General features: G+C 36.7%; 2 protein-coding genes across 2 annotated transcripts in view; one reads left to right on the plus strand and one right to left on the minus strand.

Moving 5' to 3' along the window:
- The window catches only part of MYO7B (myosin VIIB), a gene marked incomplete at its 5' end in the record, with an annotated part of 69,757 nt that extends 61,075 nt beyond the window's left edge, over nt 1-8,682 (plus strand). The window contains 7 exons of the mRNA XM_081328556.1: nt 668-755; nt 1,511-1,617; nt 2,203-2,388; nt 2,889-3,005; nt 3,306-3,389; nt 4,047-4,166; nt 6,275-8,682. Coding sequence (XP_081184682.1) covers nt 668-755; nt 1,511-1,617; nt 2,203-2,388; nt 2,889-3,005; nt 3,306-3,389; nt 4,047-4,166; nt 6,275-6,364 — 792 coding nt within the window. The 3' untranslated portion in view covers nt 6,365-8,682. The remainder of the gene's footprint in view (nt 1-667; nt 756-1,510; nt 1,618-2,202; nt 2,389-2,888; nt 3,006-3,305; nt 3,390-4,046; nt 4,167-6,274) is intronic.
- Nucleotides 8,683-10,471: 1,789 nt separating this feature from the next.
- Nucleotides 10,472-14,283, minus strand: part of LIMS2 (LIM zinc finger domain containing 2) — a 29,952-nt gene continuing 26,140 nt past the window's right edge. Inside the window, exon 10 of the mRNA XM_081329014.1 lies at nt 10,472-13,819. Within this exon, the coding sequence (XP_081185140.1) occupies nt 13,672-13,819 (148 nt within the window). The 3' untranslated portion in view covers nt 10,472-13,671. The remainder of the gene's footprint in view (nt 13,820-14,283) is intronic.

Consider the following 14,283-nt stretch of genomic DNA (forward strand, 5'->3'; position numbering starts at 1 on the left):
ATTTCTGTTCTTTATTCTGTTTGAGTTACATTCTAAAGGGATTAATGTTGAAGTTATTTTAATTCAGTGACTTTTATTTGCCATTCAGTCCAACAACTTTTAGCTTTAGACAATTTCGAAAAATATATAATAAGCAACAATAACATTCAGTGTATAAAGTCCATGAAGATAAACAAGTTAAGTTAATCTCTATGTTAAAAGTTACATTTTAAACTCCCTCATACATTGAAACTAAAAAGAGGCCACTTACAGTTATTATAATTGTTTTATACATGTGTTGTTTTATCTGAGTGTTGCTCACTTCTCAAAATAACTTTTTCTGAGATGGGTGGCTATATAAATTTGATCAATCAATCAATCAATCAATCAATCAATCAATGCATACCTACAGCTTCAATTCCATTAATTCTGCAAGTTTGGCTCCAGTACAGAAGAAGTGGAGTTGCTGCTCTTAAATGGGGACCTACGAAAATTACCCAGTTAATAATGTAAGAGCAGAAACAGACTGCTTGTGTGAGGGAAACGATCCTGATATAAGAAAGCATCTTTAACTGTGCCAGAAAGGCAGCTGACAATTTCTTATGCTGGTTCTTCTGGAATGTTATCTCAGAGAATTAATAATTCAATTTTTTGTAGTAACTCAGCTCCCTTTTATTATCTGTTCTAGGTGATCAGCCAGAATGAAGCAGATTACTTCTTTGACTCCTTGAGGCAAGTGACTGACTGGACTCGGAAGAATAGGCCAGGAAAAGAGGGTATGGACATGAAAAGATGAAATATGGGGTCTCTTTTGGGTCCTAGCTTTATTAAAGGTGATTTACAGTATCTGAGATATTTTTGTATAATACATAACCACAAACAAAACAAGATAAAAATGAAATCTTTCTAACCTCAAGTTTCCTTCTGCAGTCTTCTGCAGTCTTTTGAGTTACTGTTACAAATAAACCAGGTAAATTTCTTGGTTATTTAGCTATTAAATTGAAGCAAACCATTTGCCATGGATTTTTTTGTTATTTAGCTATTAAATTGATAGAAGATGTCTTTTTGTGATAAGGAAAAATTGCTTTAAAGTAACCTAAAACTGTTTTAGGACGCATCACATGTATGCTCCATCAGCTTTCTCCCATCTGCAACTCTCATAAGGTTGAGAATGCGAATGATCATATTGGCTGAACAGTTTGGTAGAATCATGGACAATCTCAACCCGTTTGGAATTGGCTACCAATTCTATGTTGATCACCTCTTCTTGAAAAAAAATGTATTGAAATAGCTAAGACATTTAGGCAGAAACATGGATTTATTGAATATTTATCACCCAAAGTATAATTGACTTGAAAAATAATATATCTTTTTCCCAGCTGTTATAGAAAGCTTATTTTCCTCATGCTCTGGTTCAGTGTAGTTTATATCTATGTGTTTAGGAGATATCAGGAATAGAAGTAAGAATTTTAAGTGTTTGTACATGTCTCTTTGAAATGTTTTACTTAAATGTCTGACATTGCTTCTCTAGTGTTTCCCACCACTATGAATTATCAGGTATATTTCATGAGAAAGTTGTGGCTGAATGTGATACCTGGGAAAGATTTGAAGGCTGATTGCATCTTTCATTATCATCAGGTAAACTGGATTGATGATAGCAGTGAAATAATCACTAGCAGGCTGGACTATTATCTTAATGAATGTTTGCATCAATTATTGTTTGCTTATATTTGTATATATGATTATCAAAATATAGACATTTCACAACATGTATGAATACTGGTTATACAATAGACTTGGTAGCAATGAGATAGATCCCTTGGGTGTATACATAGGATTGGTAAAACTGAAATTAATCAAATTAAAATATCAATCATCCTCATGATAACTGAACAAAAATGGAAAACTAATGTTTTACAGCTGACACTGCAGGTATCTTAAATAACGTTTTGGAACAGTCACAGCTAACCAAAAAAGCAAGCTTTCAGAATGTGTCTGAACCAGAGGTTTTTTACTTCCAGTTTGGCGTTTTATTGCAAAACAAAAATCTTGCAAAACTCTTTCTAGAAATAAGATCTAGATGCCACAGCACAAATATTTTCATGTTTTCATTATGAACACATCGTTTCAAATATGCAAATAATCTCAGTCAGTGCTAACATCTCTTCTTTACATGTACCTTTCAGCCAGCATGAGTCAATGTACTGATGGTCTTTGTTTCAGGAACTGCCAAAGTATCTGCGAGGCTATCACAAGTGCTCAAAAGAGGATGCTATCCAATTGGCTGGGCTGATTTTCAGAGTTCGTTTTAACTGTGACCGAACACAACATGCTGCAATACCTAAAATACTGAAGGAACTAGTGCCTGAGAACATGATTCCAATACTATCTCCAGAGGAGTGGAAACGAGTATAAAGGATCTTATATTACTTTAGTATTGTATATTATTTAAAACTTACATTGGTCTTCCTCTTTTGATCAGCATTGTAAAGCTACTGATTTATTTCCCATAATTTATTTATTTTCCATAATTTATATACCACCCCAAAAATTCATCTGCAAATAAGTCTAGTCTACTTCTTGCAAAATTTCTCACTGATAACAATCATTTCAGAAACTGCAATTCTTATACTTCTGTTTAATTGTTACAGGTCCCACACTTTACTTATTTCTTTGACTTCTTATTTGGAGGTTTAATTTGAAGGAATAATTTACAGTGCTCCGTGCCATCATTTTTGCCTATAGCAAAATATGTTATTTTTAATCCTGGAGTGAAAAGTTCTAAAGTAAATCAGTTTGTGTGAAGTAAATCAGTTTGTGTGTACAAGGAAAGACTACTTTCTCCCTACCCAAGAAAACAGTTCTAATGGGGGAAAAACTGATTAGTTTTGATTCATGTTATATTACAGAATATTATTTCTGCTGTCAACAAACTTGGACAAAAAAGTGTGGATGAGGCCAAAGTTGCCTTCTTGAAGTTCATATATCGTTGGCCAACATTTGGTTCAGCCTTTTTTGAAGTGAAGGTCAGTTCAATGGTTCCAGACCTCTAGGAGGGGGAGGGGGAGTGCCACCATCTAAAGTTTTTTGTCTAAAAGAAATATTTTATGGATTGCTCGCTACTGTAAATTCTAAGAGGACTCATTCTCATGGCCTTAATCTATTTCAGTTGCCTCTCAAGAGTAGCTTTTCACCTACCCCTATTCCTGCTGTAATTTGTTCCATAGTTCTGGTGATTCCTGTGCTTAATAACAGAATGACAATTAATGTTACGATATGAAAAAACAGCCCTGTGAACCACATTCTGCCTTCTTCTATTTTACTAGCAAACATCAGAACCAAGTTTCCCTGACATAGTATTGATTGCTATCAACAGGCAAGGGATTTCCATAATACATTCAAAGACTAAGGTAAGAGATCTTTTTAAAAACCTTAATTATAATCTGGAAAAGTGCACACAATTGATTTCTGCTAGAATTAATTTAATGCATTTCTTAGGTAAAGAATTGTGAGAGATTGAAACAGTCTAAATCTTTTACAAGTAAATAACTGTTTGACCATTACTGTGAATGTATCAGTTCTGCTGTTATTTCTGTTGAGAATATATACTGAGCGATTTTTGAAGCCTGAATCATTTTCTTTACTGCTCAGATTGGCTCTCCAGAATGGTTTCTTTCACAGAAAAATAAAATCAATCATAACAAATTTTTGTACTTAGGTCTGGTGAAGCTAGAAAGGATAAACTTATTGCTAAATGAAGCTAGTCATGAGATGGCTTCCAGAAAGGGAATCTCCAAAGCTGAATTGTAATAGTGACCATTGAGGAAGGTCAATCCATGATTAGAAGAATTTGGTCTAGGGATAGCTCTCCCTAAAAATAATCCATTTTAAATCAAAAGATGTTGGGAGAGTAATGTGAAAAAAACCTCATGAAAGTATTGCTTCTTAGAAGTATCTGATCTGATGTCCCCAAATAGCCACAAGTCCCTTTAAAAAACAAACAAACAAACATACTGATCTTTTCATTTTATAGCAGTCTTACATTTATGATTTGTGTTGTCTTACAGGAGATCTTAGCTCTTTATCCCTTCAATAAAATTTCTAACTGGAGCAGTGGCAGCACGTATTTTCACATGACAATAGGGAACCTGGTACGAGGAAATCGAATTCTTTGTGAGACATTTCTGGTAAGACAAACAGAACTTTTCAGGTTTGTTAAGATCTTGCATTAAAGAGGGGGAGAATGAAAATAATATAGTATAGCCCTTAGTCCTTTTTTATTGTTCAGCTCTAAGAATATGTCTACTAATTTTCTGTATAAAAGGAAAGAAAAACAATGAAAGCTTTAACTAAGCTGTACACTTTTCCCCAATCCTCCAGAAATATATGAGCTTTGGCCTGACAAGCCAATGTTTTATTTCAGACATGTCAAACACAAGGCCCGGGGGCCAGATCCGGCCCGCGAAGTGGTTTCATGTGGCCCCCGAAGCCATCCTGGAAAAAGTGAGGGAACGGCCCCCACTGCCTTGGCCCTGGCCCAGAGACCCTCCTTCTGCCAGAGACCCTCAGATCTGTCCCACTCCTGCCCAGGCCCCCATAGGCACCCTTGATGCGAATGATGTAGAGCTAGCCATGCCCACCCAGTAGGTCATACGCACTCTAGCCACGCCCACCCAGTAGGCCACGCCCACCCTGGCCATACCCACCCGGCCCCCTGAGGGCAACCACAATGCTGATGCGGCCCTCAATGAAATTGAGTTTGACACCCCTGTTTTATTTCATCACAACCCACCAGCTACAAGGAGTTCTTACCACAATTCATTTAGTGACTGTTCAAAGTTACAATAGCACTGAAAAAAACTTATGACCGTTTTTCACACTTATGACCATTGCAGGATCTCCATGGTCATGTGATCAAAATTCAGATATTTGGCAACTGGCATGTATTTACAGTATGACGGTTGCATTCTCCCAGGGTCATATGATCCTCTTTTGCGACCTTCTGATAAGCAAAGTCAGTGGGGGAGCCAGATTCACTTAATGACTGTGTTACTAACTTAACAGTTGTGGCAGGAAAGATCGTAAAGTGGGGCATAACTCATTTAACAACTGTCTTACTTAGCAACAGAACTTTTGGGCCCAATTGTGGTTGTAAATAAAAGATTAACTGTAAGTCCCTTGGTTGCTAAAAAGGAAGAAAGAAAGATCCCTGATTTCTAGCCAGCAAAACTTTGTCAGCCTACATGATTTCTACCTTTCCTAAACATATTTCATGAAGGAGAAGGAAGACAGTTACTGTATTTCCTAGAAACAATGTTTGATTCATCACATTCCTATATACAGTTTTCGATGTTTCTTTTGGTAGCATTTCATGTAACTGCTGAAGCTGTGCTAGTATATTTGTGAATCATTGTAGAGAAGTAGAAGCTACACTTAGACATTGAACCAGATTCTTCCTGTGGGGGTGTCTTTGGGAATTAGTTTCGTTCCTTTTTTGTGAAATAATCAATGATTGGGGGGAGATAGGTTTTCCACAGCAGTCAATATCTTACCTTTGGAAAGTAGTCATTAATAATTTTTAGTTCATCTGGTTTCAGGCCTGGAAAATAGTTCCCCATTGTACATTATAGACAAAAATTCTGAAACAGACAATTTCTCCTATTTCCCCTAAAGTCTTATTGGAAAAATGTTCTTCTTGGGCCAGAGCGTCAGAAGGATAAATTCCTCTTGGTTTTAGGATATTTAAGCGTATGACTCTATGAGGAATAGATGACTAGCCTTTACAGTAAATCTGGCTTGTGCAAAGATAACACTTTAAGTAGGAGTAATAGCACAATGCTTGCATCGATAGGGAAAGATGTTCTTTCAACTATTAAAAATGTTTGTAACTCTATCCAAGGGATGATTTAATATTGCTTTACCGATAGAATATTTCTAGCTCAGGGTTGAACTGTGGTGTCCTTGGTGCTCTTTCACCATGCAGACGTTTCATTACCAAACTAGGTAATATCAATTCTAGTAAGGAGTGGGGTTTGCTCTCTTTTCTATATATTAGTGGCTTGTCCTGTCCATGTTGGTGGGAGTGGTCTTGGTGGTTGCTTGATTGGGCTGTTGTTTGCTTCTTTGACTGTTGGTCTAATGTTAATCTTGGTGCTAATCTGCTCATCTGGGTGTTGATTGCTAGTGAGGAGGTGTTTTGGTATTTTTGTTTCTTTTTGGCTTTTTGATTGTCTGTTTTGATTAATATGTAGATGCTGTTTATTTCTATAAATATTGTTTTGCTTTTTTCCCCAAGGGTTACAAAATGGATGACTTGTTGACATCATACGTTCATTTGCTAATGAACATTGTTAACAAACAGAGAAAGCCCAATATCCCAGTCTGAAGATGCAACTATCATCATGCAAAAGTTGTGCCAGATTTGCAATATTTGCTCTCTTGAAAGAAATGGGATTTGGTTACTTTGCTTTTTTTTTTAACCAAAGAGAAGAGAATCATACAATTGCTGCTACACCAGAAATAAGTGTGGTCTTAGCTGACTGCAACTTAATCATATCTGGCTTGGCTACACGTTGTACTATCAACGTATCAAGATTTTGTACACTACCATCTTTTTAATAATTATAACCTCCTTCCTTGGAAATATTGATCACATTCTTAGTGTAGTCTAGCCATCAGCAGTACAGTGCAAAATGATGTTTGCTATTTTTTAGTTATAAATACATTACATTGAAAGAAAACAGCATGCTGATGAGTTGAAGACTTTATTTTCTGAGGACTACCTGAACTTGATAAAACATGCCTCTGTGTCATATATGCCTACTAGTCTGCAAATTAAAAAAAGGCACTGGATTCAGTGTTGCTCCCACTCTTTCCTATTTCTGGAATATGCTCCCGTGACGTTATTATGCATGAAGACTGAAATCTGCTTAAATAGTTCTGTAAATTTACAAAGCATTTATTGTTTGAGAGAGAATTGCAGTTGTATCCTTTTTTAAATACTATTTTAGTTTTTTGCTTGCTTTCTATAATCTATATACTATTCGACAAGCTTCCACAGTGGAATTTCAGCCTATGTAAACATACCTAAAATTATGCTTTGTCAGATCATTTCTGACAAAGCTATAGATCCGACCAAAAACAGCCTTTGTTCTTCTTGCCCTTTGCCACCAATTCTTTTCATGGAAATGATTGTTTTCTTGGAATAGTTTGGTGTAAGAACAAGGAACTTAATATCTATGGTTGATACTGCAATGTTTTGTGTATAAGAGGAGACAATGGTATTTTTTTTCTAAGATATTTCATATTATGAAAATCACAGTGCATTTTTACCTGTTCTTGAAGTATTTTTAGCAATTGATAGCAGCCAGCATGTTGGCTGTTATTTTGCCAAAGTAGTCACATCATCTCTTGTCAATTGAGATGAACGTATGGTGTTCTGCAATTAATGGTCATATGCATATGTATGACCAGAATGGGACAACTCCCTGCTGTCAGCTCACCACCAGGTTGCCTCTGCCAATTCACTGCTGTCAAGTCGCCTGCAGGACAACTCCACATGGCCAACTCGCTGGAGGATAACTCTCCACTGATGGGAGGGAGAGCCATGTGGAAGGGCAAGTGAGTGGGTGGACATAGCGCAGAGCGGCAGCAGCTGCCAGGGACTTCCCATTGTCTCACCCACCCACCATTGCTGCTGCCCCTGCCACCGAATTCTGGGCCGAAGAGGCTGGGGACACCAGCGGCAGCAGTGGGCAGCAAGGAGGCAATGGCTGCCAGGATTATCCCATTTACACACACACACACACACACATACACACACCTGTCACTGTCTCTGGCCTCTTGGCAACAGCAATAGCAGCATGGTGAGAGGTATGAAAATCTCCGGCTGCCACCACCACTTTGTGCTTTGCCCACCTGTTGCTTGCCTGCCTGGCTCTCTTGGCCATCCGCAGAGAGTTTTTCCCCAGCAAGTTGGGCATGTGGAGTTGTCCTGCAGTAACTTGGCAGCAGTGAGTTGGCAGAGGCAACTCGGCAAGCTGATGGCAGTGGCAAGCTGATGGCGGTGAGATGGCTGCACCAAGCTGGGCACAAGTTGTCCTAGACCAGGGGTAGGCAACCTCAGCTCTTTTATGACTCAGGAATTCTGGGACTTGAAGTCCATGAGTCATAAAAGAGCCGAAGTTGCCTACCCCTGTCCTAGACCTATGTATGATAGAGTAGTAATATTTCTGTGTAAGTGAAATTCCGTATTTTTAAAAATACTTTTAAAAAATGAAAAGCATAAATATATTTTATGAATTATGTTTGTTGCTGATGCTGTTTGCTGTGAAATTAGCAAGATCAAGATGACAAGGACTATACTGCATATTTTCTGAATTCTAAACGTAAATTCCACATTATGTTGCAACTAAACATATTTTGTATATTTGTTTTATGTTAAGTATGTGTTCCAAATATTTTCTCCATTTTTAAACACAAATACATAATACATATAGTTCCATTTCTTCCAGAAATATATGGTACTAAGTCAAATACTGTATAAACCAAATAAATTCCTGAATAATCTATCATAATCTGCTTTTATCAAACTCCTTAATGATTCCGACTAGATCAAAGGATGATTGTGGCAGAATAGAAGTTAAACAAATAAATAGCTGTAGCAATCAATGTATGATATATTAGGTAATAAAATGTAATACAAGTTGTTACTTAAAGTGAATGTACTTTTTATGCCCTAATCAGAGGTTGTGGATATGATGGCCATTTGTTTCATACAGATTTATCATGAAGTAGATGGTGCAATTTATCTGGAAGACTCTCACAGTTATGGAGAAAGGCACTACATTCAAAACTGGGGGAAAAATCAATGCTGTAATTGGGAATATATCTATTTCTGATAGAAAAACATATTACTTTTGTTTAGGAAGAAAAGCTGGATCCATCAAGAGGAGACAAATTGTGGTGGCTATTAGAGGCCTGTGGAATATTATTAGGCAGCATAGTTTAAAAATTCAGGATGCTTATTAGTAAGTACAATGTAACTAAACTTACTGTTATATTATGCAGAGATGAGTAATCATTATCATAGGAAAAATAGTGAAATAGTGAAAACTGAAGAAATGAACTTGCCCTATGAAATAATATCAAGAGTCTGGATGAATAAGGTCACTACAAATACCTGGTCATACTTCAAGCTGTATGCCTCATGTACGCTGAAGTCAAGAAGATTGGAACTAAATACATCATAAGAGTAAAGAAGAGCTTAAAAGTTTTCCTCAGTGGAGGAAATGCTATCGAAGGCAATTAACACCTGAGCAATGCCAGTCATTAGATACACAGCTGGATAAGTGGACTGGACTCAAGCAGAACTAAAAGCCCTGGATATGAAGACCAAAAACATAATGATAAAAAATTATGCCCTTCATCCACGCAGGGATGTTAATAGACTTTATTCAGTAAGAAGTACATACAGGTGTGGAATGTCGTTAAGTACATCAAACAGTTGAAGAAGAAAAATGGGCATTGGAAGAATATTTAAAGGACAGCGAAGAAGATGCATTGAAGCTAGTATACCATGAAAGCTTACTGAATACCTGAGAGACCCAATGGGCCTACAGGAAAGACCAAATGAAGAACAGAAAAAGACGGCAAAGTATTACATGGCCAGTACAAAAAAAGAAGCAGGGTAAGTAACTAACAACTCCTGGCAATAGAAAAGAGCAAGAACATTGAAGAAAGAGTCAGAGGTGCTAATTCTGATTGCATAGGACCAAACCTTAAGAATGAATGCACATAAAGCCAGAATTGGGGACAGCAACAGACAGCAAATGCCTGTAAGCAGGAACTGGTGGGACCACAAAGTAAACTAAGAGAAAAGAAATAAAGTGTTCTGGAACTTTAGAATTCAAACAGACAAGAATATGCCACATAGCACCCCAGATTTAACAATTGTTTTAAAAAAGAAAAGTCTAGATGGTGGACACTGTAGTACCTGGAAACAACGAAATAGAAAACAACTGGAGAAAATCACAAAATGTAAAGATCTGCAAGTAGAATAAGTAGCAAAAGAAACCAAGATAACACCAATACACATAGGATAAGATCCAAAAATATCTGGAGCACCACTTGAATACTATTGGTATTGATAAAATCACCATCAATTAATTGCAAAAAGTAACTTTACTTGGAACAGTTTACAACCTGTGATCATACCTTTAACATCATCAAACATCTGCCTATTCCAGGTCCTTGGGAAGGACTTGATAGGTGGATAAAAATCCAGTCTAAACATCTGGCTGATTGTGTAACCATCCATAATATAATCAGTCCTAATTGAATGAAAGCATATTTTACTGGAAAGGAAAATACTTTGCATAATATTCGAATATCATCTATGGAGAAAGATGCATTAGAATGAAATATCACAATGACAATGATTTCTATTAGACAGAATCCTAATAGAAATAAAAGCAATACAGTTATGTATACGTGGCTTGTAAAATAGTTTTTAATGTTATGTTTAAAAGATACATAGCTGTGCTTATCATTCCAACTATAGAAAGTAATTACAATATTTTAACCCAGCAGGAATTTTTGATAGAGAAAAGTACAGAGTAAAAATATTATGTGTGCACATTTTATTAAAAGTTTTACATCCATACATTGAAAGATAATTAGTATGTTGAATGAAAACACTCCATCAAATCTTATACAGTGAAGTGGCTTACCATGCTAATAGTTAAGGATTGTCTAAATAGTTGAGGTTACATATTTAGCAGTGCCAACGATACCACAGGATAATGGGTTAGTATGTTACAGTGGTTAGTAACTGTGCATTTAGTATTAAGAGTTATTTGCTAACTTCAGGAATTATTTATAAATTTATATAAAGGAAGTGCACATAAAATATGAAAAAAATATTTTACTTTAAGAATATAGTGCAAGCAAGTATGGTGCAACTACATTCAAGATATTGAATAAAATAATATGAACCTGTTCGATTGCATTTAACAGCAAAATCTCTCATCTACTGGTTATGTTTATATCTTTATGATCACTGAAGAAATTACCACAGATAGTCTTCAACTTATGACTATTTGTTTAACAGTCCTTCAGTCACCATAGCAAATGGGAGGTTAAAACACTTTACAAGCACTTGTAAAACATTGCACCACTTTCATCCTTGTCACATGACTGCATTTTGCACACTTGGCAACCAGTTTACATTTATGACCAACTACCAAGTGCCCTGTGATCATGTGATTGCCATTTGCAATCTTCTTTGCCGGCTTCCTCAAAAGGTCAATGAGTAAAACTGGCAAGAAAGGTTGAAAATGGAAGATTTGAGGTCCATTCTTCCAGTGCACAGAGGGACTTTTCCTGCTCTCTGGGCAGGGAAGGGAAATCCTCCCCCACGTTGCAGGAATGGAGCTCAGATCTGGTAACATGCTAGCAAACGTGCAGGCTCACAGCCTTTCAGAAAGTCAGCTTTGCTAATGGTCTGAAAGTTTCAGAACACTGAGTCTCAGAGCCTTTCAGAATTCTGGCTTTGCTAGCGTTTTCCTCTCCAGAGGACAAAATGCTAGCAAATGCTAATGTTCTCACTATGCACAATTTAGACTCCTTCTCTGAGTTTTGCAATCTGAATCACTATGAAAATGGAGCCCTTGTACAAGCTGGAGCAAGGTGGGCCTAGCCAACTGACATCTCCCAGCCAGTAGATTTCCATGTGCTGGTGGGCACTGGGCCTCCACACTGTAAGGCCACCCCACACGGCTCCTTATCGACCGCAACAGAAAGAACTTGCATTGCAATTGTTGAGAGAGGCAGTCACGTGGGTGCCTTGCTTAAAGACTACTATGAGTTACAATCCAGGCTCAGTTGTGCTTGTAAATTGAGAACTATTTGTATTACTTGAGCTGGAAACATGTCCCATTGTGGCACCTACTTGTGTGTATGCTATGGAGTAAGTATTTGTAATAATCAGGCTGTATAGGTAGAATTCATGTTTTTCTGGGTAGGATAATGCAGCAGGGTGTTTTGACTGGCTTCTGGTTATGATGGTGACATGAATAGCTGAAACCTGTGATAGCACCCCTGGGGGGGGAGGAGAGGGGGAGGGAAATCCTTCAACTTCAGTCTTCTAGTCTATTTTATGGCGATTAAAGACCATTTTAGTAAGGGATTAAGAATGTTTATCTAACATGACGTCAGAGGATGACATCACTAGAATAAATTGATTTATCATTTATATATTTTATATAGCTAAACCACTATATAAGTATTAATGTGTTCTGTGTTATAACTACTGGCTTATGCCTGTGCACTGTTCCTCAGCAATGTAATCAGTCAGTTCTGCTGCTCTAGCAAAAATGGAGCACAAGTGCTCATATACTTCTCTAGGATGTTGCAAGTGTTGTCTCAGCATTTTAATAGACTGAGCAGACAGCATAAACATAATACTTTGTTTACTATGCTAAAATGGATGTGGTATTTCAGACACATAAGCTCAAATATATTACTAGATCACATAGGAAGGTCTTGATGAAAGTAATTCATTCAATGAGAATGTGCTTACTACTCTCACTCTATTTATAAAAAATATGCTAGTCCTTGTGCATTTTTTCCTTTTCCATTATACTGAAAAGTATGATTTCAGATAAAAAAATGACCTCTCTTGTGCCAATCACAATTGCTAATAATAAACCAAGTAGGAGATAATATACATCTTTACTATAATTACTGAAGAGAAACCAAGTTTACCAAATAAGCATCTTACTCTGCACTAATCATTCTGCTCCATTTCATGTTCTGATCATAAGAACACAGTACTATGGTGCAATATTACAAAAACAGACTCTTTAGGTTCAAAATGGAAAGCCCAAAGTATTGCTATAACACCATACAGTGCAGGTTATTTGGAATGGCATTAGCAGAATCACAAAGAAATGGAGAGCAATTGTAAAGTGTAGCATATGGATTACACCAACTGATATTCACAAAACCTTCTTGCTAACAGAATAATCACTGATTCTAGCTATGTTTGCCTGAGACAGCATATCTCAAAAAGTAGAGGTTTCTACTAAATTATTTTGGTCCATTCAGGTCTTATTTTCTGCTGTTTCTAATGTGAGAAAATGTATAATAGATAGAAAGTTTAGCTTAAGCATTAGTATCTGTTTCAGCAGCTGAAATATTTGGTTGGTAAAAGAAAACATATCAAGCTTCACCATTACAGTGATATGGACAGCCATCTAATAAAACCAGTGTAGATTTATCATGTTTTCATAATGGCTTAACTGAAATTGTTAGTTCACTATTTAATTATTAGTCCCTTGCCATTTTAAGATAATGTTCACAAAGGGTACAAAGTTACCTATCTCCCACTTCTACATCTTACTTTAACAATGGAATACTATGACATATACTATAAATCTGGCTCTCTTAATACTGAAAAATGGGGGGAAAAATCACAAAACACAGTTACAAGAAAAGGAAAATAGTGCATGTTCATGTACAGCCACAGTTTCCCCCCCACCAAAGGCCAGACTCTGTGGACTATACCTGAGCAGAAAACATTTAGATTAGTAGATGCAACTGGTGAGGTTTTGTGTTTCTTGGCCCTTTAACCAATCTTGGATGACTGCTACTGGGGAAGAAGTGTGCCGTGTGAAGGAAACAGAGGCCTGTTTAAGCAGAATTCAGATCCACAGCTTTGGGTTGTGTTTTCTTGGAGGTCAGCTCAGATAACTTCTTCAGCCTTTTCTTCAGCTCCAAAGGAAACTTCTCATAGCATTTCTTGCACACTGGCTTCATGTCAAATTCCACAAACTTATTCCTTTGAAAGAAATAAATTACCAATAAATTCTACTCAGAAAGTCATGTTGGGCTTGAAAACTAAGTAGGGAAGATGTGAGGTACATTTTCCCTATAGTTACTATTAAGGGGAAAAATTCTCCAAAGTACTGGTAGTAAATCTACATACAAATAAGTGCCTCGTTCAACCTATGGTTTAAAATAGAATACTTAAGTGACTATCCAAGCATAAGATCCTATTGGTATCTGCTATACTGTTAGATATGTTTAGTTTTATTATGTACTTAATAATAATTCTTGTTTAGTTTTATTATGTACTTAATAATAATTCTTGTAATAATTAGGGGGCTGGAGGCTAGAACAAATGAAAAACAGTTGCAGGAGTATGACTAGTTTAATGAAAAGAAGGACTAGGTGTGACATGATAGCAATGTTTCAATATCTAAGGGGCTGTCACAAAGAAGAGAGGGTCAACCTATTCTCCAA

The sequence above is a fragment of the Vipera berus genome, assembly GCF_964194415.1.
Source record: "Vipera berus genome assembly, chromosome: 5".
Taxonomy (NCBI): domain Eukaryota; kingdom Metazoa; phylum Chordata; class Lepidosauria; order Squamata; family Viperidae; genus Vipera; species Vipera berus.